A 26,959-nucleotide genomic window follows, 5' to 3' on the forward strand; every position below is an offset into this window, starting at 1 on the left:
AGCAATTAACACAATATTTAAGTCTGAAAAATGTTTATATTGCAAAATAGTCTTGTTAAAGTGTGTTAGATTAGGATAAATGTGAATTTTGTAATTCATATTTCATTGATGTTTGACTTTGTTGGTGCTGGATGAACCTTGACGCCATGTCACAGTAAATGTGAGTAGATGATGGGGCTCCCCTTGTTTCTGGACCCAACTGTTGGCAATAATTATGCTGATGCGTCAAATTTTGCAAGATAATTTCGACTTGATTAAAAAAAAAGCTAAGAAAGCATATTAGCATTAAAATTAGCATGTCATACGATTTAACACATACAGACCAGAGCTTGAATTCGTATTCAAATCCTTTATTTTGTGCCGTTTGCCCTGATCGATGCCCCTCCCCCAGACTCCTTCCAACAAACACCTTACAGCAAAAGCCCATGTTGTTTTACATTTTATTAATAGCAACATCAGAGTACTAAATGTACAGAGGACGAATCCAATGAGAATCGCATTTACAGTGCTTGCAAATACAGAGCTTAGTAGTACAAGAGTAACCAAATCAAAGTCACCTGGAAATCGAAACATTTACCAATAACTACAAAAGGAAGAGATGTGGTTCATCAGACACAAAATAAAAGTTATACAACATTTAGCCGTCACAGAGACAGACTGGAGTCCCTTTTTGTGGAGGTGTGTTGTGTGTGTGTGTGTTTATATATAGTCATAGGTCTTATACAAAAGTTAACAGAGGTACTCATTGATATATTAAACACAAATATAAAAAGTTTAAGAGTCACAAAGTACAAACTCTTCATTTTCATGGCGACAACACAACTCGAGTCAGATTCCTTCATGGTAGGTATGAACTGTGATTAAATCAGCTTCAATGAACGGTGAAAACCCCACCCCTCCCCAAAACAGGAAAATCCCATTCCATTTTCTCACCCCTTGCAATTCAAACAGTATGTATGATATTTATGGGTTGTTTGACACCTCTGTCCACTCTGATTTTGACCGACCACCAGGAATTGGCCAGCAAATGATCAATATTTCCAAGGTAACATATTTCCTTACACTGTCACTCATTTCAGGCTTGCATGTTGCTTTGAAGGTGCTGCACATCACCGAGGGCCTTCTCCGCAAAGCTAATACCTCCGCGGCAAATTTGGGTCAGTCTCCATCGAGCAGAGGGATTATGTGAGAACTGAGACATTGCAAACAAGTGTTTCGCTTTTTTTTTTTCCTTCTTCTTGTTCTTCTTCTTCAAGTCTTTGAGTGTATTGATAAGCACTGACAGTGACAGTGCCCTAGCTCTTGTGATTTAAAAGAAAAAAACACAAATAAGTAATAATATGACCCAAGAGGAGAGACGCAGCCCTCCACTTTAGATACAGTAAGTGCACAGTACGTGATTTTGTTGAACCGATGTGGAGAAGCAGAGGGAGGAGCTACAGTTTTCTGACAGCTGAAAATGGGTCCAGTAAGATACATATCAGTCTATAATGATCAACCTTTCAAGTCCTTTTCTAAGAGTTCACCGTTAAGTCAGATGTTTTCTCCTTCTTGCCGAGACTCCCTTTAACGTATGAACAACTTGCTGTAACCGTATCTTGAAAATAAAATGATCACCACCATGAATGCAAGCCATGAAACATGTTTCAAGCATGTCAGAAACCCCGAAGCCAAGATTAGGAACAGATGATGTATTGATTCTTCTCCCCCTTCATGCAAATGCTGCAGATAAGATGAAAAAAAAAAAAAAATCCAACAACCCTTGGCCTCGAAGCTGTACACCCAACATCTAATTCAAACAACACATGTCAATAAGTTGAGATGCACAAATCACAGTCCCTGGAAACGCATGTGCTGCGCATCCTTCATCTTGACAGGAAAAGCCTTGCTGATTGATAGCTTGTTTATGCTGAAGGGCGCATAAGTTTATGGGTTGCTGGAGAGACAGAAGCAGGAGCCACAAAATATTCATTTGTTATGAAAAAGGCATGTCAAGATGTCTTTGGTGTCTGTTTAAGACTTCTCTACAAGCCCCCATCTCCGCCCTGCCTTCCCTTGCACTGCTCTCAGATAACATTTCCCTGAAACACATCTGACCAGCGAAGTGGAATCATTTTCCTCCCTCTTAGCCATAATACACCACACTCATCAGCCATCCCGAAATATAAACTGAAAAGGCAAGAAAGCAGTAAGCCATTTCGTTACATATTAGTTTGATGTCAGGCAGAGGTAAAAGGCCCATGTACACCAGTGTCTCCAAATATTAATGCCTATTTAAAATATGTATTATAGCTTTTGCATTTTCCCTCTTCTGAATGTCCTTCAAGCGAATTGCTTTTAGCTGCAGCTCTGTGTGGTTTTAATGAGTGATGCTAATAATGTAAACAAGGTTTTCAGAAGTAAAAGCCTCAAAGCATTTCCCTCCACGGCATGAAAGACACACATTCTACATAAATCAAATGGTTCAATTTTAAAACATATCCCTTGGCTCAACAGTAGTTTTAAAAGAAATCTGAAATAAGCCCCAAACAATCGTTGACTTGGTAAAAGACGTCAACGATTTTCAGTAGGGTCACGCTGACATTTTATATTATTAGGTCGACTACAGTGTCGGTACCGTCAGTTAGTTTTGGCCATAACATAGAACCCTACTTCATGATCCCTCAGCACAGAGATTCTGTAGCTTTAAAGGATAATGTGGGTTTCTTTTTATAGTCTGGAATTTTTAACACTGCAGTCACCAAGGTAATTGAAGTGATCTTGAAATATGGAAACGTCCCTAAAAAGGTCGAACAAGGGAAGGAAACGAAGCAGAGAAAATGGTGGTAATACTACTGGAATCACCATCCAGTACACATGGACGTGCACAGAGTTTGGAGCTTGGGTTTTAACCTGGGAGCCATGAATTGAGATTACGCTGACGCTATACTCAGGCACAGCGGTGCTTTGAGCTAAATGCTGTTGTGAGCACTGGCTACATGCTCACAGTGATGATGTTCAGCAGCTATAGCGTTTGCCATGTTCACCAGCCTATTTCAGCATCGCTAGCTTGCCACTCAGGTGACTGATTAATCGAGTTATTCTTGAGAGTTTTCTGTTTGTGCCGAAGTGTTGGACAGACCAGTACTGCTATCATTAGAGCACCACAGCTACTGTGTCTAATTCATTGTAGAAGTTACAACACACCAACATTATCCTTTAAAAAAAAAACCTTGGCATTTTTCACCAGGTGGATTTATCAATAAAGAAAGAGCAAACACAGACCACTTCACACAACATTTTCCTTTCATAATTCTTTTTCTACAGGTCTTTCCCTGATTATATTTATATGCTCATAAATGTTCATATTACTTTTTGCAGTGATTACAGTAACGTGTGCTAAATCATTCAGTTTCTGGGGGAGTTACAGCAATGTGCACATACAAATACAAAATGAGAAATATGACAAATGAAAACAACCCAGTCTAGATCAAGTTTAGTTTCTTTCTTGGCAGCTACTGTTTTGATTTCAAATGCTTTGTTTTTTTTCACTGAATATTAAGATTAATGTAGAAGTCATGTTTAAGAACAGCAAGTCATTGGTTTCCAAGCCAACTAGGAATACAGCCGAACCCAGCACATGATCACAACACCTCTTTGAGTCACTCAGCACTTTTACTTTCTGCCATCTCACGTGGACATTACTCTCCAGAACTATTGCAGCGTCTACTGAAGTATTATACTGGTTAGCTAAAGATATAATACAAGTACTGCTTGAAAGTGCAGGTAGGAAGCTTGGCACAAGGTTAGTTTTGTGTTTTGAAAGAAATACTGTAGGTACACATGTAAACAAAGACACTATCCCCGACCTAGCTGAAACCTTCCCAAAATGGGAGAGGTCTTGAAAAATAGAACACACCTGTACACAAATAGAAGCAAATATATAGAAAATACATTTACACATGTATAATATACAGTAAGTTTTCGTAACCCTCTGACTAGTAAGATAACTCTTCATTCGAAAAATATATGTTATGTCCAAGAAGTGACTCGGCAGCCTGACACGTGAGGCTGAACTGGTGTGGGTCGTTGATGAGAGGGGTTTTCATGTGAATGGGCAAAAGCACGAGTTTTGCACCACAGTGTTTATCCCAGGCCATTTTGGCATCTCGCGAATGGCTCACGTTTACAGATGCTGATCTCACTGGGACAAACTGTTTGTTAACGCAAGTCTGAAAACCACGCGAGCGAATTCCTGGGGATCCACTGTCGACGTGCAGTAAAAACCCACTCTGTAATCTGTACACATTTCTCTCTGCAGCCATGTATGTTTACAATTACAGAATGATATTTGTGCTTTGTCAAACCCACAGCACAATAAAAAGGTAGATTCAGATGTGGCTTCCTCAAAAGCTTTATAGCACTAAGGTGATCTGTATTTCAGGGCTTGAGGTTATTAACAAAATTACTGGTGCTAGAAAGCTGTGAGGAAGGCTTTACTGTTCTCCTGACCACAACGTTTAAAGTTTAAGAGATAGTTTGAACCAATTTGGCAGCGGCTGATTGACTTGTCGTAATCCCGTCGCTTCGACAACACACTGACAGTGTGTTTGTGAGTGTTTAGGGTTTTGAAATAACAAAATGAAACTCCTTTGTCACAGGTCTGTTTCCTATGTATGCTCTGCTTCCTTTGGCAAAAATTAAACTAAATCTATTTGTGCACAACCTCCAACATCCTGGCTGTGACAGCTGAAGTTCTGATATGCTAGAAATACTAGGTACTGGGTGGATCTGGCCCTGGAAAGAACTAACTAAGCCTTATTAAAGCAAATTCAGTGAGGGAATTCCTTCTCCTCTTTACACCTTACGTTTAACACACATGATGCGTATCATTTGGATCGTCAGGGTTCCCCCCCACATTTGCAGCACCTCCGTCAAAGCTTCTTTTTCAGTATTAGCTAAAAAAAAAAAAAAAACTGCAGATCATTTTAAGCCCAATCTTCAACAAATTAGCTCATGTTCTTCTTGAATTTCTGATTATGATTCAGACTTTTAGGTTTCAAAAATTAAACCAATCTGGGAGTTGGGTCCGGATATTAATTTACTATCTGTAGAGGGATTAATTTTTCAATTTCTTTCCTATTTAATGCAAATTTCACATGAATTATTTGAGTGCGAAGCTCAAATTGAATCTATTCCACCTTTTTAGCATTGCAGCACAGATATGAATCATAACCAATCATCACAAATTTATCCCAAACAGCTGCTGAGCCTGAGACCAACATAAAGTGTGCAAAAGAGCTAGATAGACCTGAGGCAGTATGGGTGTGTCCTGTCCAGCTCCATGCAGTCTGTTGTGGCTGTTTTTAATCTGTACATGAATTTGCTGATATGGGAATTCATTGAAGCTGTGAGGCTGCAACACACAGACACTTAGTTTTGTATTTTACCATTAATCAGGTGCAAATTGTACATGATGAGTTGGACTGGCTTGCACCATGTAGATTCAGATGGTTCTCTTTGTTATCTCAGCTAAGGTGGGAGTATATAATTAACGGTGGTGAAACCCAAGTGCTGCAGACTTCCACTGTTAGGGCTATGGCAGACTCTTCTGTGTAAAAAAATAGACAGAACTATTCAGATTTTAAAATGGATAGAAACAATGTTTTAAAATCAACTGTTCAATAAAGCATATACCGTTTCATTTCTCCATCTTTTCCTTTCTCCAACTAATAGAATAGTATAAATATCTTTTAGATTATTTTGCAACACATTTCTTAAAACTATTTTTAAAACATATTCAAATACATTTGTAGCTTCTTTTTTTTTTTTACTTTCGCATTTCTTAAAAAACTAAACAAACAAACAAACAAAAAAAAAAACCCAACCAAACAAAAAAGAATACAGTTGGAGTCGATACAGGGATAATATAGCGCTCTCTGTTAAGTCCATCAGTTGTTGTTGAAACTTCCTTCTATCCAGGTTGTGGCACATAGTGGCATTATTGGCACATTGTTCATAAATACAGTTCATCTTCCACACACAGCAGCTCCTTGTGGTCCTTTTTAAAACTTCTTTTTTTTTTCTTGAGACACCTGTGACATCAACAGTCTTGTCCCACACTTCCTGTAAATATACCTATATATAATCTATATCTAAATCACTGCACGTTCCTGGAAATATGGATTGGCAGCGTTGTGGCTGCTCTGTTTGTCATCTCTAGAAAAATAAATATCTTCACCAGTGTCCAAAGAGTGGTCACACTATTTTACAAAAGAAGCTGTTTTGTGTGTTTCTTGTTTCCGACTGGATCCTGTGGAGATATGAACAACATCGCAATTATTCCTCATTGTGAGCCCAGAACAAATAAAACAATAAAGGCAAAACAAAACTCAATTTCCAAAGCTGGCATACTTTTCACTGATACTGAGGGGAGTTGGTATCTAGCGCCCACCTGAAAAACATGTAGCCCAGCCTATCTGAAACTAGAAGAAAGGGTAATACTGCATTGAAAATCTGTCTGCTGTAACCTATGTCTAAGCCTAAGAAATACATTAGTTTTGTGGCGATAATAAGGGATCTTATGTCTTTTAAGACAACAGCATTGGGAGCACGCTGTGGAGAGCTGAGCTGAATGAGACTAATTTGTGTCCATACAACGGCGAGTCGCTGTCCTCTCAGTAGGCTACCTGCAGGCAATCTATTCCTTTTAAAATCTGGGTCAATAGCAGACGTTACACCCCCCTCCGGGCTTCCAGCAACACTGTGGGGCCAGAGCATGTGTTTAACTTTCACGCTTTGAATTTCAAATGCAGGCCATACTGGCACATATTAGCCATGCATAAAAATGTGTCACAAGTCAAGTGAAAGCACTGCTTTACACTGAAAAATGTCCAAACCAACATGCTCTTCGTGTAAAGTTGAGAGTGGTGAAATGAATATTAATCTAAATATGAAGAGAAAAATTATTAAACTGTGAACATATAATTTATTATTACTGGTAACGACATAATTAGTATCTTATTATAACTTAAAATCTGGGATTTGCCAGCCCCCTTTGATCAGTGCACAGCTAGAAAGGAGCATAACAATGTTACAAATAACAAACATATGCCAAGTTCCCTACTATTCCCAAAGTGGGGCAGCATCACTACAGGGATCGAGGTGGTTAAGGCTCAGATGATGATTTGCAAAGGGACAAAGTGGCACAGTACCCACCAGACTGTGAATTCAGGAAGTCTCTTCCACCCACAGGAAGTGAACAAGGCCTTCAGCTCATCAACAAGAGATCTCGAACCATTTCTCTGACACAAAGGCCACGGGAATCAGTTGTCTTTCAGTGGGGGAGGGCCTGTGGGGTGATGTGCAAGAAGTTAGAACACTTGATGGGCTACATGTGACTTACAGAGGATGGCATATTAGCACGTCTCCTTCAAGGCCAGATACTTTTCCACACGCACACACACACACACACACACACACACACACACACACACACACACACACACACACACACACACACGAGAAATTCCACCAGTGAAAATGTAGCAATCTTTCCATGGCTTTAAATAAATACACCCAGACACTCTGGACTACTTACACCAGATGAATTATCCTACTCTCACTGCCAACATAATGAATCTGTTATGGGGTTTGGATACACAGAACAAGTGTGACCATCTTTGCTGGCCCTGCAGCTCAGATGGCTGCGACTGTTATTCCCTCAGACAGTAAACACTCGACCAATCTTAATGCCGCAATGCACATATAATGATAGTTTAATTCCACAATAGGCCATATTTCTTTGTGAGACACACCTGTCGTGTCAGTTTAAATCACATAGAGGGACACATCTTCCCCCACAGAACGATTTCAACTCAGAGTGAATTGCTAACACACCAGTGACTCACCAGTGTTACATCTTTTGCCTCTGCTTTGGTATGAAGCAGCGCAGCTTGGCTCAGTTGGTAAACATGGATTTGTTATCTGCAGTTTAATGAAATCTCATTCTTAGGCTTCTGGGTATTGAAGTTCGGCTTTTAAAATATATGCCATAAATACGCCTGCAAATCTGCCAGTTGAACTGCTGTCAGAGAGATCAGTTAGACAGAAAAAGGCACTGTAAAGAATCTATGGAGTGACAAGCAGAATTACTGGAAGATTTAGATTGTTGTGTGCAGTTTGAGCGTGCAGCGGGACAGTGTTCAGCCAACACTCCAGGTGTCAGGCAGATGGACAGCCTTAACTTATGAGTGAATTTGCTCACATAGACCTCTGGCTGAAGCTGATTGTGGCTGACAGCAACAACACAAGTAAGGAGTGTGAGGAACCCAAGCATTTCATGAAGAAATAGACCACTGAACGCAGTTGTCTTTTCAATGTACGTTTTAGCCTCTCATCTTTTTGCATTAATCATATTTTATTCTTATTAGAACAAATTCCCTCATTAAAATTTTAAAGCCTAAGGAAAAACATTAGACAAAGATTTCATAACCCAGTTTAAATGGATCTAGCACTAATGTTTAGCAATGGGTTCATTGTAGCATTGGCTATAATACTTAAGCAATCACACTCTGATAAATTATTGATAGAATAACTGATAAAACAATAAATAATTGTAGTGGACACAGGCTTCACAAGGACTCGGAGTATGGTTTTCCAGTGCTTATTAGTGGAAGAAATACTTTAGTCCTGGGTCAGAATACCTGTTTCCGTTGTAAGAAGACTTGTAGACAGGTGTCTGCTGGATCATTTCATCAGTGTAGATGGGCACGGCAGTCCGAACGCACTCGTGTGAGCACTGCAGACTGTCGTTGTAGGCAGTGAATATGTCCACCTTGCTGGGCACCCGGGCGGGGGTGAAGTCAGTCAGGTTTTGGCAGCTTTCTTCCTGCTGGTGGATCTTGCGCTGATGGCTATTGTGGCGACCATTTCCCGACTGCGCACAGCTACAAAAACACGCACCAAAGACAAGAAACAAACATAAAATCATACCTTGTACCTTCGGTAATCTACCAGGAAGAGCTAGAAGTAAAGGAATCTTTCCTACCAGTTTTTAAGGACGAGTGTTGTGATCAAGGCTGCAATAACCATAATGAGTGACACAGTGATCGTGATTATCTGGTGAACTGCCAAACCTAAAAAAGACAGAAATAAACACAGGAGCAGAGTCATTTTATGAGGGAAGAGGTTTCCCTGCTGTTGTTTACAGCACAAGTCATGCACTTCGCTTATTTTATAAAGCCTTTGCTTCTTGTATTATCTTATTTTCTGTACTTCAAACAAGTGCAAACCCAGTGTCCTCCACAAAGTATCAAGAAAAGTTCACTTACTTTGTAGCGGATGACAACCCAGAACAATTTTGCTCCTTATTAAGTTGATGACCAGGTCATTCACTGTTATTTATATTAAGCAACTATGAATTACTCCATCACAGTACAGAAACAGTAATAGATACCTAAGTTTTATTATGCTGATAATTGAATAATTGAAAGTCTACTAGTAATCTGTACATTTATTATTTTTATTATTTTTAGTGTTGTTGTTGTGGACGCCTTTTTCCTCCGGATACTAAGTTCCGTTTTCTTGTTATACCGCCTTTAATAGCCTTTACACATCTTAAGGAATCTATGGAGATTATTTAAACATTGCAACAAACTTATTTGATAACGTATATGGTAAATCAAGTTTTCAGGAATAAAAGCTGACGAACATCTGAACAATGTCAAATTAAATGTTTTTATGCAAATGAAAAAGTAGATACTGTAATTTCTGGCTTCCACCTACTCATAAGAAAATACCTTACCACTTAGGAAATGCTACCATATCTGGAAACGTACGTAAAAGCATTGAACATGCCCTGTTATTTTTAATTAAGTTATTTATTTTAGAATTTACTTGGTAATGCAGTTTACAGTGATTGGAGGATGCAGTCATCCATTGTCAGTGGCTGATGGGAATCAGGACATGAGCCAGGATTGTGTGTGCAGGATGGCATTCGTACACCAACAGATAAAGGGCAGTCATCAACACCTAATTGCACATGAAGCCACAATTCAATAAAAACGCTGACTAGAGATAGAAAAGTCCATTAAAAAAGGTCTGGAGGATCACTTCAACACCCTCCACCACCTCTATCATCCATCACAATTCTTCACAATACACACATCGCCAAATGCCAATTTGGTACATCGTCTAACTCTACACTGGTTTGCTTTGAAATCAAAAATTTGAACCAAATTTAACAAATGCAGCGAGGAGCTCCCCAAAGGTCAGAAGCTCACATACCATTAGATGCATATGTACACACAAAGTGGTCATATTCACAATATAGTGGGATGCTGAACATCTACAGTACAAGGACTTGTCGGTCTTCTTTTAGAAAAATCAATATGAAAAACATAAATATTGCTATCAAAAGCACAACACGGACACGGGTTTAGAAAAGATATATCTCATCCTATTTAAAATAACAGAAGAGTCAACTGAAACTAAACTCATGTAAAAGCACTGGGGCATTTCACCATTTCACAACTTCTTTGATTCGAGAACGATAAACTAAGCAAACACTGTACAACCTTTGTAGAATCATATCATAAAACACAATTTCCAAAACAATTCCAGGTTTTAGCCTTTTTTTAAGCTTTTGACACAGTGGAATACTTTATGGTTATTCATGAAATGCTTTGGCACGTCATCCTAACCAGCTTGTAGATACGAATAAATGTTCTCTTTTTGCTCCCTTTGTTTTGTATGGTTGATGTACAAAAGCACTCTTATTATTTACACTCTTAAGACGTGTGTACTGATCTCTTACTTTCACCAGAGGACAGTAATCCACAAACAAAATGGTGCAGTACATGTCTAAAGTGAGGATTAGTGCAAGTCCAATGCACTGTACTGTATGATTAGTCTGTTTTTTATGTGTGTGGGTGAGTGATGAGTGGGACTAGGACACAATGACACACTGGAGCAGGTGACATGCTGCAGGAGGAAAAAACTAAAAAGAAAAGCCACGATGATGAAAATGCCCATGTGGGCCTTCTGCATCTCACCTCTCCATCAGCCAGCTGCCTAGCTGCTGATCCAAAGCAATTTGTCTTCGGGAAGGCTCAAAAGGAAGTGCTGTGTTCGGTCATTTTTGGAAAATGCACACTGCCTCTCCTCTGCTTGTCTGCTGCCCGGACAGCCTCCTCTTGGATAATAAACTTCAGCAGGCAGGGCCGTGCAAAAGGCGGGCCAGGTCAACCTTGGATTAATGGTATCTCCGGCTGGCTCAGGAAAGCCGTACGTTCCCAGCGCAATCTGAGTCTCTTACCACACCAAAGGCACATTAATGTACTTGCAAGTCATATTCTTGCATTATCCTCATATCCCCTCTCTCTCCTCTGTCCCCTTCTCTGCCTGTCTCCAGCTGACGTCAGGGCTGCTAAGTTGAAAGTCTTCAGTTATAATTTAATATCAGACTGACTTTAGGTATAATAGCCACTGACCTTGATCAATAGCTTAGGTCTCTGCTAAAAATCGTTTCATTTAAAAGCTTAACACATTTGTCCTCTAATACCACTACTGACTGAATCACATTATGGTGCATTCTCTTCCTCCTTCATATGTACACTCCTATGTCTAACAAAAGCAATAAGTGAACCTTCTTAGTAAGTTAGCAACAAACAAAGTGCATGCAACCACTGATTAGTGAATGTGATGTCAGTGAACACACCATGCATGTTTAGCCGACTCAATTTCATGTCTGTAATTTTAAACCAGACGAATCCAATTAGCTCAGTTGGTAAACGTGGGCATGCTGCGTGAAGTTTAGTGATCACATGTTACATGTTTTCAGGGTATTTAAGTCCAAATAGCCCATTAAAAATTACTTCTGGCAGCCATTTGAAGCCACAATCATATGCATATTCTCCTGGTACAGTTCTTTAATGAAACAAATTAAGCTAAGAATGTGCGGTTCAACAACACAAACACCAACAAAAAGTCCATTATAACCTCATTTTCAGGCAGTGTGTTGAAGGGTCCATGGATAATAGAGCAGATAATGACACGGGTGACAAATGTGAGAGCAGAGGCCAGTTCTATTTTCATCTACAGTTGCTAGCTCGAGAAGGAAAATTTAGCCTGGCTATCTAAAAATGATTGTGTCCTGGCAGTTAGGTTGAAAACTCACATTTGGCAGTCACCTTGCTTAGGGATAGCCAGTTAGGTTCTATTTGGTCAAATCATTGACAGCCAGAAAGAGGAAAAAAATGAAGGGACATAGAGGTATCGGGGGTGGGCACCACCTAAAAAACTCCTCACTACAGCCTGTAACATCACATCACTGAATGTAAATAAATCAATGATCTTTATAATTTTTGTGGAACATTACATATTCAAAATACCAGTTTTAAAATAAAGCCTAACAACACACCTGAATTTTACAATCCCAACTACTCCCCTCAGCACTACTGTACACAGTTTTTGTTCTTCATTTTTTTTAATTACTACTGTAAAATCCTCCATTGTCCAGTACGAAGTAGGCTTCAGTCTCATTGCTCCGCTCATCCACATTTTCAAACAGAGCAGGCATCTGTTTTCCCTCAGAAAAGCACCGAGAATCCCATTGTATGTTACATGCTCAGCACCAAACAGCAAGCAGACACAAGTGTAGCAGAGCATTTAGTAGCTTAAGAGTCAGATATGTCCCTCAAGAGGTAGAGGACACCAAAACAGCATTAAAAAAAGAGCAAGTGTGGGACTTGGCTTCTACTGGATGTGTAAAGAGGAGAACAATTTTCTAACATGTTTGCCATAACAGCTTAACAGGGTGATAAAAGGTCAAAGATGCGTTTACAGCTTTTTCTTCTCTTCCCCCAAGTGCCAAAACAACAACAACAAAAATAATCTATTAATGCTGCTTTGAGCTCAAAAAGAATGAATTGCTCTTGGTGTTTAAATGCTCAGGCATTATTCTGTCAGAAATGTGGCAGCAATAGCAAATCGTTTGGGTTAAAATAAGATGCAAGTCTTTTATATAAAGCTCTTATTTACTCGTTGGTGATGGTTACATTGAGGCATCACAATGAAAGTATGTCAGTGAACTGGCTTTAGTTGTGGTTACAAACCAAAAAGGGCAGCAGTGGCTTGGGCTCATATTTCCACATCAGTTTACTTGTGAATATAATATTTCCCCTTTCAATAAATGTTAAGTTATGAAAAAACTTAAATAGTAAATAAATAAATAAAGCACACACTTTGAGTTGTCATAGCATGGAAATCACAGGTGCTAATGACATTAATGATGTCTCTCTCTATTTTCTTCAAGAGCCTCAGTCAGCCATGACACTGGGACAGTGAGACAGCCTTGCTCTATAAACAGTGTATTTGTACACAATCCACCCTCTAAACTTGTTCCCACACATAAATTGATATGTGTGTATGTATGAATGTGTGCAGGTATGAATTTTGGAATCACAAAACAATTTATGCATCTCGCCTCAGGACTCTGTGAAGCAGGTGAATTTTATTCAGCCAATTATTCATTTTATTATTTACACCTGTGTTTTTCCAACTATCATATAGAAAAAGAAAAAAGAAAACATATGTGTGGAAACATATTACTCAAATAGAAATGTATTTCCTTGCTCTGCCGAAAAACATACAGACCCCACCAATAAATAGCCTCTCAAAAAAAGCAAAACCACAGAATACATTTATGTGACCATATTGAAACTGTCATGAGAATATAATGCAAATAAAATAAATTGCTACACATACTGAAATAATGCACTCGGGACAAATGTTTTGGTCATAGCAATTACAATTCAGTACATATTGTTACAACCAGCTATTTATTAGCCAAAGACAGTTCAGCCTTTGTATGCAACATTTATATTAGTGTTTTTTGACCTTGCTGAACTCCTAAATTGTCCTTTTGCAATTTACATAATAAACTATGTGACAACATCTGAACTGGAGGCAGTTTGTCCTACGTAACGATGCCATAACAAGGCGATGCTGGACAAATGACAAGGGAAAGAGAATGACTATTTAATTACAATGAATGTATATATGAGTTATTGACAATGGCAAGAGTCTTTAACAGTGTGTGTGTGTGTTTACTGGACCATCTGTATGTACTGTAGCTGGAAGCTCTATCGTACATACACTACAAAGAGCCATTTAAGGCTAATGGTGCCTACACCCACGCGGCATTTGCTTAAAAAGTCCTGAAAAATGTGGGAAAGGCCCCTCATTTGTAAAACCGAGTTGCAGCTTACAGAGGTTGAGCCGCCTCACTCCCACACACCACAAAGAGCACTGCCACTGACATATTCAACACACGCTGATACAGAGTGTGACCCTTCCAAGATCATCTCTTCTAAAACCAGACACCTAAGCGGAACACGTTGGGGGAAGACTCCTGTCAAAGGTGGCCTGCAGATAGTTAGGAATTGCCAATTAGTGTCAGTGTCAACATGTCAATCAAGGCTGACTTCCACTGAGTCACCAAGCAATCTAAAACACTTAGTGAAGATAGGGTGCTGTGAGAGGGAGAGAGAAAAGCAGGACGGAGAGAGAAAGAGCTAGAGGTCAGGAAAGTTGAAGAGGGAGAGATCACAAACTATTGCTTTACATGCCCTTTCTCTCAACGACAAACGCATGCATTATTCAGTCGGACTCAATGGGAAAACGCTGAAATGGGGCAGCCAGAGTATATAGCTTCAATGATGGCATCCTTTACAGGAGGATACACTTGTCTTACATGCCGGCCTGTATTAGGAGGAGTGGGAAACGCACACATCCTGTTACCAAAAGACAAATTAAATGACTGCAATTTTTACGTGGGAGTGAAGTGGCATTGGTACTGATACAGCTTCAATCAAACACTCTGAAATCTGTGCTGTCATGTTGCTGACAGGAGATATTTTTTACCAGACAAAAGCTTTCACAGCTGAATGGACTATGAAAGACATCATGCACCTACAATGGTTTTGACTCCGAACAAATTCTCTCTGCTTTCCTGTCAAGCAACTCTATGCAGTATTTCAACAAAACTGAAAGCAGCTACAATTATTGAACTTAATTTAAATTAGAATTAGAATTTAGGGGGGGAAAGGGTCGTATTAATGTTTTTCTCTATCCCTTCTGACTGACAGGACAATGTTCTGTAGCCAAAATAGTGTCTCAGTCAACATCTGCACTTCTCTTCCTTTAGGCAGATATGTCAAGCCATGAAGAAAGAGCTGAGAAGAGTAACTGAAAGTGAAACAGCATCTGCTCAGTCTGGCTTTTTCATCTCCTCTTGGCTGAGTTTTCTGTAAATCAGAGAAAGGGGGTTTGACTCTGCATGCCTGTCACCGGGCATCAGCATTTAAGTCCAGATTTAACACTCGAGAAAAGGAGATTCATTTTTACCCACTTCATTGAGAGTCGATACAGGGAGTAATGGCAAATTTATTGGATTGCCATGGTAACTGTTGGGAGAAGCGGTTTCTCTCTGTCTCTCTGTGAGTCTCTCACTGAAGAAGAGGCTGTATCGCACGCCTCTACAGGTCTACCACAGGTCAGAAATTACAATGTTCACTGAGTGCGATTCTTCCAAAATAGGTTGCTCAGACACTTAACATACATTTTACATGTGTTCACTTTGCTCTACAGTGGCTGAAGACTAACTTATTTACTCTATTCATTTAACCTTCCGCTCCCTTCACAAACCTCATCCTGGGATGCAAATTACTGCCAGATGGACCTATTTACTTTCAATTTTAAAAAGCTGCTGAATGTTAAACTGGATGTCACCTTTCATTTTAAACTTGCCTTACAAGTGTGTCATGAAGATACACGTCAGATCTGTTTTTATAGCTCAGGGACACATGGTACCTTTTGCTCGCTCCTCACGAACCCGTAACATTTAACTTCACAACTCTCATACCTTCAAACAATACTCAAGTCATCAGCAGCAGCTTAACTGCCGGCAGTTTTAATCATCCCATAGTCATAGTGGAGCTGACAGCTCAATCTGCATAGAGTAGACGGGGGTCACAGATACTAGCAGCACAATCACAGAGAACAATCAGTGAGCATCTGGAGGCGCCACAGCTATGACCCACCTCCTCCCCCGCCTACTCCTTTGACATCTCTTGTATGATGGCCAGAGTGCTGTGTGAGCAAAATCGACAGGAGTCATTAGCTAATAGCTGCAGCATCCAAATACACTCTGATCCAAACTGACAAAGATATCCACAAGATAAATCCTGATATTGGGTATACTCAGGGGTGGCACATTGTCTTAACATGTTACATTAATATCTAAAGCACCAAGACAGGATTGTCTAGGACTGCTCTGGCCCAGCAATAAAGTACAAAATGGACATCTCATCTATTCTACAAATAGTAAAACAAGTGCATACAGTACAATGTGTTTGCTAAAATCCTTTTTGACCAATTATGTGTAACATTAATGTCTTTCTCCTAGGAAATTGGTGCAATCTTGTAGAATTTTCCGAAATAACGAAAAGCACAGCCCGCTTTTGTTGTCCTGCAGTATACGTGCCAGCGGTGAGTGGCAGTGAGTGGAGTCAACAAGTGCAGGCTATGGCGAGCTGTCATATACTTTCTCACTGTTGCTATGTAGCTATTTTTCAACAAAATCAAACTGGTTGGCAAAATGTCACAGTATGGAAAAAATTAAAAATAAAAAAAGGACAAGCCAGGAACTCGTCCAAGCAAATTGCAGGCATGACAACATAAATTCAGCGTCTGATTTCTGCAAAGTGATTGACAACTTGTGCACAGTATTTAACATTATTGCTATAAGCATGTTTGATGATAGCGAGTTTCATTAAATTCTGATAATATTATAATTTCCAAAACAAATCACTTTGACCTTGTTTAAATTTTGCCTGTTGGCCCAAAGTGTGAGTGTGTGTGGGCTTGTGTTTTTATGTGCAGAAAGAATATGACTTAATGTGAGGAGACATTTCATTTTAGGAGGTCAGAAACTTTGACATCTTTTCCAGTGTGCTCTGAAGCCTGCATTTCTAAGTTTGTTTTCATCTTCATGATGAAACAGGTGTAACGGGCTGTCAAAGATGTATCATCACATGATGTATTAATAATTACAAATATGCAGAAAACTGTTCATTGTCTATTACTACCTACAACATTTTGAAATAATTCCCTTCCCCTAATCTCTACTTCCTTATACAAACAACCACTTTTATCCTTGTTTGACAGTTATGTATACACACACACACACACACACACACACACCGCATGAGATGATTATGGTCATGATACACACATGCCATATGGGGCTGAAACAAAGCACGCTAATGGCTTGTATCTGCGCTGGTTGCCTACAGTATTCATTAGTCACTGTGAATTAGTTCATGCAGCCCATTGTTTGCAGGGGTGAATGCGCATTTTCTGAGCCACAGTGGCTGAATTATTTATGGCAAATTTTCAATACTAATGTTTTCTCAAAAAAGTTTATATGCAGATCAGAGCACACGTTTTGCCTGATATGTACTGTAAAGATATTACAGCGCAAAGCATCACACTGTCTTCATATTAGTGAAGACACTTTGTGGATATGCAAAAGCCAAACTACTTCTACCAGCCAAACCAATGTTTAATGCATAAACAATAACAAATTCTGTCTTTTGAAATCTTTAAGTGAGATTAGAAATGTCAGTTTCACAATTTTCTGCAACTCATCCCTTTCAGCCAGTTTTCCAAGCTCATGTGGCACAGCTAATGTTAAAGTACTGACCTGACATTTTAAGCACTCTGTTCATGAAACCAGAGAGCAGAGGTGTTGGAGCAAGTAGAGCTTTCTAGATAAAAACCCAATATATTTCCCTTCTATTGGTTGAGGGGATACACGCAACCTTTTCATATACTATGAAATACAAAGATTAGTGAGGATTCAGGAATATCATCCATTTTGTTTGGTCAAAATTTAAAAGAGGCTTAGTGAGATACCTGAACTGTGGCAAAACCAGACTTTAGAATCACAATGGCAAAATTAAAGCAAAATTACAGTTAACTTTAAATGCTGTGGATGCCAAACACAAGAAAGGCTGCGAGACACAGAGCAGTACGTGTGGCCTAGTATTACTGGGAATAATCAACTAGTGAATTATACCAAGGTGTTTTGGTTGTTGCATGCAAAACTAAATAACTTTGAAAGCATCCCTAGGCACAGTGGCCACAGATCATCGGGTTCATGGAGTTGCATCTTTCCACTCTCTTTCTTGTACGTGTCCTGCTCAAACTGGAGCGTGTTGGCATTGCCATACAAAAAGCAGATGCTACATCATTAACCTGAGTTTGTTGATGTGGTTAATTTGACAAGGACAATGAGGCACAACAATAGAAATAAGGCTAAATATAGCAGCCGCACATCCAGCACTGAGCATGCTGTTCTGTATGTGTCTGCACTAAATTAAACATACATGATATATGTACAGCCACTGCATTTTTGGTATAATACGTCACAATTATAATGACACTGTGTTCATGTGGACCAGTCTTGCACCCACTCTTGCAATTGGCCTTAAATTGAGGTTGACATGCCTCTGTTCAAATCTGTTTGTGATTAATGAGACTCGATGTGGTCAGTCTAGAGCAGCAGACAAAGCAGCCCTTTGTTTTAGGCACTGACTTATAGCATTCAGTGATGCATTTACCTTTACATTTACCGACTGACGTTTTTTTGTTATAAATGCTGTATGTGACTTACTCCTTGCTTCATACATGCGGGTACCCAATACAAGAAAAGCTATTGCAACCAAAGATCAGAACTCAAAGTACTCACACCATGATTTAATCATGTCCCCAGATCCCAGAGTAAAATGCTTTCATAACAGATTGAAGTGATAACAAAAACTCACAATATCCTCAAAAAACTAATCTAAGACCTGCCTCTGCTCGCACAGTAAAAATATTTAGATGTGCCCTGTATCTTTGTTGGGTACTAACAGTATGGTGTATGTTTCCTCTCCCCTGAACCTCTTTTCTGAACAACTTTCCTTAAATTTCCCCTTGAGAAACAAATTGTTTTAAAATAGAACTTAATGGTTTCTGTAATAAATCACAAGATACAAGTACAAGAACAGGGGAGTTATATTGTTATGTTAGCTCTAATTATCACTATGATTAGGATGATTAGCTTAAGGCTTTTCCATTATTTCACCAATTTTAGTTCATCATCAACATTTTTCAGCCTAAGATTGAATGTAATGTGCCCAAAAACATCCTCAAAGACAAAGCAAAAGGGTCAGACACAAAGTGGAAAACCTCTCCAAATAATCATAGATAATGGTTTCATTTCATCAGCGATCCAACGCTGCACCATAAGTGTGGTAATTACAGTATGCCTTGACTTGGGTTAATGTGTTGTGAAGGCAAAGGAAAGTTTTCTACAGAGAATAAGGACTCGCGCTTTGCTTCGAAAAGCGTTTCTATTCATTTGCCCTGATGAGACATACTCTGCTCATTCATACAATAATGTGCATCCAGTTGGAAAAAGTAGACTTTTTTTCCTCATTAGGTGTCAGTTAGCAGCGGTGAGCGATTTCCTTCAGGATACAATATGAAGCCATCATTTTGAATCACAGGTGGTCTCACACTCACCTCAAGAGTCATAAGAAAGTGAAGAGATCACAGTAATGATGACAGGTTTTATAATCTCATTTAGTTTCCTCTTCTCTATGCACACTTCAGTCAGCACACATTTTTAGCACTAACATTAAACTTACATTTATAGTTGTTTTGTTGCAACAAAAGAGCCGAGCATCTTTCTTTTTAATATGTGAATAACTAAAGTAATATCAGATATCAGCTACTGAATGAGATCTGGGTTTGATAGTTACAGGTTCTGCTTATGCACCATCTGTGCACATACTACACAGAGTTATAAAGGACACACACACACTAAAAAACACACATGTAAATTTATATATATATATATATATATATATATATATATATATATATATATATATATATATGAAACATTATATATATATATATATATATATATATATATATATATATATATATATATATATATATATATATATATATATAAAAGAACTTTGATCACCCTTACTCTTCGCTTTATGACGCTTATTAATGAACCAAATGGGAAAGCTTCAATTAGCATAGGGCTTGTTCTTAGGTTATAAAACGTGAATTATGTTTTATGACTACATGTATGCTCCATTTAAAAAGGTGTGTTTCTCTTGGGCTTAATGAAATGGTAAATCTAATATGCCTGGCTGGGAGGTTTGTGTGTTCACAGCACACAGAGGCTGTCTATCACATATGCCCATGTACAATATTGCAACCATTAGAGCCACATTATTGTCAAGGACATTCTCTAAAAACCAGGTGATAGTCCTGCCAGTCAATATTATATTAATGAAAAGTATTATTACTCTTAAACATTAGTTATGCGCAACAGTGATGTTAAAATAGTTTGTCTTGTAACATAATTAGAAGAAGCCAGAGAAAACGTATAATTTATTAGATTTAAATTAGATGGTTTTTTTTTGCTCCTTAGCAATTTACCACCATTTTCTCACCAATTTGGAATGCCCAATTCACTGTGCATTCTATCACCTACATGACACTTTTTTTTGTGGTGGTGCAAACACAAGCAGCTCTCTGATAATTTGGTAATTTCTGAAATTCTCTGTGTAGTATTCTGGTGCCAAGCACAGCACACAGGTGGAAGAAGAGATGCAAAGAGGTGGCAGGTGCCTTTAAATGACAAAACACAAAGCAAATTGTTGATAGTTTGGTAGAAAAGGTGTCTGTTACTGGAGCAACGCTACTTTGCTGCCTCTTTTGGGATTTTATTAATAAAAGAACACTGAATGCAAAGCAATGATAAAATAAAATGCTTAAAATGTAAAGCCACTAAATCAATTTTACATAACCACTCCCTAAGCTTGTAAGAGCGCTTAAATTTGATTTGATGATATAAAAGATAAACATTTATTTTAAAAATAACAGGCACATTGATAAATGTACCCAGTATAACTGATTCTGACAGTATTTGTGAAAAGCTTCAGGTCATTAAATCCCTGTAGCCAGTTAGTAGCTTATCATGCTTTAATCTTGAAATGCATTACAGTGGGATTGCTGATGGGTCAGATTTATGGTAAATGTGATCATTTATGACATAAGGTAGGGTAGGAATGATAACTGAAATAGTGTTGAATTTATATAAAACACATGACACACAGCTCTAAATCCATGGTATATCTGTTATAATTAATAAAAGGAAGGGTTGGTTGAAAATGTTCACCTGTCCTGTTCTTGTAAAGCTCACACTACATAATTAGCTGTTTTTGCTGTTTACATATGTTACCTGGTGTTTCCCCATATGGCTTTGGTGGTTTGACAGTCTCCGAGCTCATAGGGGCCTTGGTGGTACTTGGCCTCTTGGGCTCTGATGTGGTCACCACAGTCCTTTGGAAGGGCCTGGTTGTAGTGCTAGTGGTCGTAGCCACTGTGGTAGTTGAGACCCTGGTGGACAGTGTTACATTCGGCTGCATTTTTTCATCAACGTCTATGCTATCTGTCCCTGTGGGTCCCCAGTCGATAAATCCGGCCACTGTGGTAGTCCGGCCCTCCTGAGACTTGTCATAGCTGTCCCATTTGAGCTGCCTCCTGGCTCTAAGTAACAACCTCACTGTGTCTCCTCTGCTTGCACTGGATAAAGCTGCTGGAGCTTCTGCTAGTACAGCCAAAGGATCACCGGTCTCCATTTGAGAGTATCTCAACTGGCATTCCTTACATGCTGTTTGTCCTATATGTGCTGGCTTTCGATGTTTTTGACCCTTGACATTTGGCCCTATCCCTGCCCTAGTGTCTTGTTGTGGAGGGACAGGGTTGAGAAGCCGACGGGCCAATGGGCTGACTGTTCTCCAATGAAGCTTGTTGGGTATGTCCCAGAGGGGCTGCAAGCGAGGCCTTGAGCGCGGCACCGATTTGGGCGTGAGTTTGATCCCCAGACCGTGACTGAGGGGGCTGCACACAGAGAAGTCCAGAGTGAGGTGGGTCATGGCCAGCAGGATCCACACCCGGTGCCCCACACAGCTGCCTGGCCTCAAAGCAGACGGACTGTAGAAAAAGGAGAGTAGATGAGAGAAACCATATTAGATTTAAACACAGTTAGGTACGTGTTCAGGCCATACAAGTCCGGTTCCCTCTGTCCCCCACCTTCAAGTTAATGGCCTGTTGTAAAGATTCACATCTGTATTCACCCTCCATCTGCACTCCTGGCAAAGTTCTACTCCACAACTTCTTAAACTCCTACTCAATTAAGCTTTGGTGATAATTAGCTTCACAGAGCACCTCTTGAGTTACAGTCTAAAGGTCAGACACAAAGCAAATGTTGTAAAACATGTGAACGATTATGGATTTGCACTCTTTGCTCTCGGCTGTCAAAAGCAGAAAGCACTTATCCTTGATGTTACAGATTCATATCAATCCAGGGATGATTACACTGACACACAAGGTCAGGCGTGGTTTAGCTGATCATCATATTCTGAATTATCTCCTGCAGACACAAAGTCATCTGATTCCCAGAGGGCAATTTGATTATGCAGCGCAATGATCGCAGAGGCAATACGCAATGCTAGCAGAAGACACAGCATGACAAGTATAAGAAGCTTCATCTACTGTAAAGCTACTGCACTAATTTATTCAATACTAAAATCTGTCCTAAAATGTCCTTTGTTACTGTATAAACCTCACTTCTGCTCAACAAGTTGGCAAAATGACAGATTTGCTGGATGTTCCTGCTAGTAGTAGACTGATTTTACAGACAACCTTCAGCAGCCCCTGGGACAAAGCTTCACATTGATTCCCAAGGGAGAAAGCTCATTATGGGCTATCTTTCATCTCTGCTGTCCTTGGCCAATTTAAGCCCACATGGAGGACTCATTTTGGAAGCATCATAGAGGTGATGATAGATGGCAATGTGTGAATGGGTTCATCGACTGTTAGAGGCAACACCAAGACATCTGTTGATCATATAATAAGCAAGTTATGTTTTTTATAGTATCTATGTAGTATATATAGTATTTTATAGTATAGTAAAGTATCTCAACTATAGTGCAGCTCTACTGTATGTGCAAACGAAAAAACTATAATTAACTTTCAAATTGTTACCAAAAAAGTCACACATAATATTATTGAATAGTAGTCTTAAAGGTTTGAGTAAGATTTATTAAATTACCAATGATTAAAATTTGTTGAATTTAGGAGTAGCATTGATATAATATATTTAGTAAATATAAATGATATCTATATAATCTGTATAATCTATATACATAATATCTAGGTTAAAATTAGTTTGTGTTTGCCACGATATTTTTGCTGAAATCATTGTTATTTTGTGGACAGCCTAGCACAGCCCAGCCTCAAATGTTTCTGGAATACATGAACGTGTACCTGTCCTTTTTTATACAGGCCCAGGGAATGAACAAGACCCAGTGTTGTCAAAAGGAAAAAGCTCCAAGTCATCAAACATCCAGGTGCTATGAATGAGGCAGAAGTGGAAGTTAAGGAAGCTAACGAGTGTCTGTTGAGAAATATTAATTGAGGTTTTGTGTAATTGGTTTTCCTCACTTAAAACCTATAATCCCTATTCTCAAAATAATTAATACTAAAAACTAACAAAATATAATTATTTATTCAAATTTGACACAATGTTATGACTTTGCGATTGAGTTTATGGACTGAGTTAAGTTAGACAAACTATGAGGAGCGATTCTGAATCATACTTTTATTATTCACCCCACCTTTATTTGAGTTGTTAAGGTCCAGCAACCCACTAAATCATTCAAAATGACATTTTAATGGAACCACAACTAGTGACTGATGTGGTCTTAAAGGAGCAGCGACAAGGTCAGTGTATTAATGACAGTTAAAAATATGGGCAATAACTTGTCTTGTGAGTGTTTTGGCCCTGACCTCAGATGAGATCCTGACACTTCCCCAGGCAGCACACTTAAGGTGATTCAATTTTAACTCTCCAGGCCAAATTAATGCGATATCTGATAAGGAAAGTACATGTTAATTATCTTGATAAACTTGATCTGGAGCAGGGAGAAAAAAGGTTATGCACTTTTTGACGGGTGATGTCAGATGGTCAGTCAGTCATAAGATTTGTAAAAGAGGGTTATAAATGAAGAGACTTGTTTAAGGAGTGTTAGACGGGTAAATAAAGACCACAGACTACTGACATTAAAATCACACTGGATCCTGAGTTTCTAGAAAATTATTGCAGCTTGTAAATGACCTAAAATAACCTTCCTGAATGGGCTACATAACACGCCTGGACCCAAATATTCAATTAGTTTGTCATTTGTTCATAAGGTAGGTAATAGAGCAACATTTTTCATTAGAAAAAAGAATCCTATTACTAAAGTTTGGTCAAAAAAGACAAAATGATTTAATTTTGTATACTAATTAAAGGTAAACTTACAAGGGTTGTGAAAATAAGCAGTGTAATTAGCATAAAAACGGTTTTAAGATAATAATAAAATTACATTTAAATTACACAATTGACATAACTCAAATCCAGATGGTGATTGGGTTTTAAGTCTATATACTTATTTATGTACATGTTACGTCAGTAAAACTAATTTCAGTCAAGTGACTATTTGCTTTGTTTTGTATATATACATGTACAAATTTACACAAAGTATTACTGTAAGAAACTGATATTTTTCTCTACTGTTTACGTAGAACAAAATGAAGGGCAATGTTTTTCAACAACAGTAGTTTCAGATTTTAAGAACAACACAATAATAAACTTTGACATTTCCTGTAATGAAAATATAATTTGGAAATATACTGGACAGATGGCTGAAAAAGTGCAGTATTCACAGTGTGAACATGCCAGATTGCTTTTTAGTGGAAATATGTGTCTGGTATTTTATGAGCACATGCTCAATCATACCATCATCAATAACTTCTGCATATACTGAAGTTAATCCCTAAAAATGTGTCAGGAAAACCCTTTAGTGGAGATGTGAGGTCTCCTGATATTGAGCTCATACTATCGCCCCACTCACATTTTTTCACCATAACGCTTTGTGATTGTACATGCAGTCCCTGTGGGGCATGAAAGCAGATGGATTTTCATGGAAAATCCCAAGTTAGCCAACAAATTGAAAAACTGGAACACCCACGTGTGTTTTGGAGAACTAGGGGAAGTTAAAGTTGACTGTGTGCTACTTTATGTGCACAACTGAGGCGTTATTCAGAGACCCAATAGGCTACTTCCAACTACTGGTTCTCAATATGCCAACCTTATTTTAAAGTCAGACAAGGAATAGAATTAGTTTGTGAAGTTCGGAGTGAACGTTAATTAGCATGTCTGCTGGCCTCCAGGACTTGGGTTTGAAGGTCATCTAAAGACTTGCCAGAATGATGATTTTAACCAGGAGTTGATAGACAGCAGATGAAAGAAACAGCCTGGGCTTCTGCTCACAGACACACCAAGCAAAACCAAATCTCTGTGCATGGCACGTACATGCCCTCTTGAAGTCTCTGCCATCCAAATACATACTCACAAAAACAGACTTATTTTTTTCTATGCCATGTTTGCAGGCATTTCTTACTGTTTCTTGTACCTATTTATCCAGAACCCATGATTCCTGCCACCTGTTTAATTATACCAGCCAGCAAGAGCTGAGAAGGACGTGTGTGTGTGTGTGTGTGTGTGTGTCTGTTTGATCCCAACCTCTGCTGTCCTTCATCAAGCTCAAGCAATGTAGAATTCCAACAGAAAGCCAGTGATGTAACAGCATGTGTAAGATGTGATATTGCAGAGCAATATATATAGATTATGCCTCTCAGTCCAAATACGAAAAAGCACTGGAAGAGGGTTTACCAAGCTTGACTTCCCTCTCCCCTCAGTGCCAGTTTAAGCTGTACTATATTCAGTAAATCTACTTTCAACTTATTCTGCAGCTTCCTACAAATGCCACTATCAGGGGGTAAGGATTAGTCCTTGACAGACTCTCCAAATTAAACACATGATCTTTATGGTTGGGAGCCTCAGTCCACAGCACATAATTAGGGTTTTCCAATTTATTAAATTATAATTGGCATATGACTCAGGCTCTGATTTTTACAGCTAAATTGCATTTTAGGGGTCCGTCATGAATAACTACATTCAAAATGTGCTTATGGTCAAAAAGTGCAGACCAGCGCAAAAGAAAATCTTTAAAAATAAGGTTAACAAAGCAGAACTAGAGACTGTGCCAGCAGAGTTGCAGCAAAGTGTGTCTCTCTCAGTAATCCTGGAACCAAAGTGAAATTGTTTTTTTTTTTTTAAATTTCCTGTCACTTTCCTATACAAAACCCACCCTGCACCGCTGTGAAAATGAGAAAATAAAATGTGATTGAGTAATCATTTGTACATAGTACCTAATACTATGTGCAAACTGGAAACTGGAAACCTCACATAACCAACCCAATGTCATCAAAAGACCAAAATGAATGAAGAGTAGCCTTTGAAGTCTGTGGAGAAGATTCACTTCATAATTCTAATTCAAATGCTTGGGCAAAGGTTGGGAGCAGATAAAATAAAAGGCCATTCATACAGACTTTTATTAGGATACAGGTGGTCTTGCATAAGTGGATGTTGTCTACATCCCACAGGTCAGATTGTTGACATGTGAAGTACTCTACTGTTGTTTGCATTGTTGTATGATCTCTGGATTCCATCCTATTGTTTCACTCATTCATTATGTGTGAATTCAGCAAGAGCAGCATTTGAGGGTTCTTGTTCTTAGTATCACGATGACTTGGACACTCTAGAACATGCATTTACATATTATTCCCTTTTTTCCCAGCTCAGTGAATGCGTATAAGCATATTGAAACAGACTTTAATATAAAGCTGTGTGAATTTATGTAAATGATTTGTGATGTTGTTTAAGCAAACACGTCCC

General features: G+C 38.8%; 1 protein-coding gene across 2 annotated transcripts in view; it reads right to left on the reverse strand.

Annotated features, from left to right (window-relative positions):
* Nucleotides 1–426: 426 nt before the first annotated feature.
* The window catches only part of ajap1 (adherens junctions associated protein 1), a 42,994-nt gene continuing 16,461 nt past the window's right edge, over nucleotides 427–26,959 (reverse strand). Inside the window, exons 2-6 of one of the 2 annotated variants that reach the window (XM_067528170.1) lie at nucleotides 21,356–22,110; nucleotides 9,029–9,116; nucleotides 8,685–8,927; nucleotides 7,198–7,330; nucleotides 427–6,292 (exon numbers count right to left, since the gene is read on the reverse strand). In XM_067528170.1, coding sequence (XP_067384271.1) covers nucleotides 7,258–7,330; nucleotides 8,685–8,927; nucleotides 9,029–9,116; nucleotides 21,356–22,110 — 1,159 coding nt within the window. In that variant the 3' untranslated portion in view covers nucleotides 427–6,292; nucleotides 7,198–7,257. The remainder of the gene's footprint in view (nucleotides 6,293–7,197; nucleotides 7,331–8,684; nucleotides 8,928–9,028; nucleotides 9,117–21,355; nucleotides 22,111–26,959) is intronic. The other variant, XM_067528171.1, reaches the window with a different exon arrangement.

This window comes from Channa argus, chromosome 13 (assembly GCF_033026475.1).
Source record: "Channa argus isolate prfri chromosome 13, Channa argus male v1.0, whole genome shotgun sequence".
NCBI lineage: Eukaryota > Metazoa > Chordata > Actinopteri > Anabantiformes > Channidae > Channa > Channa argus.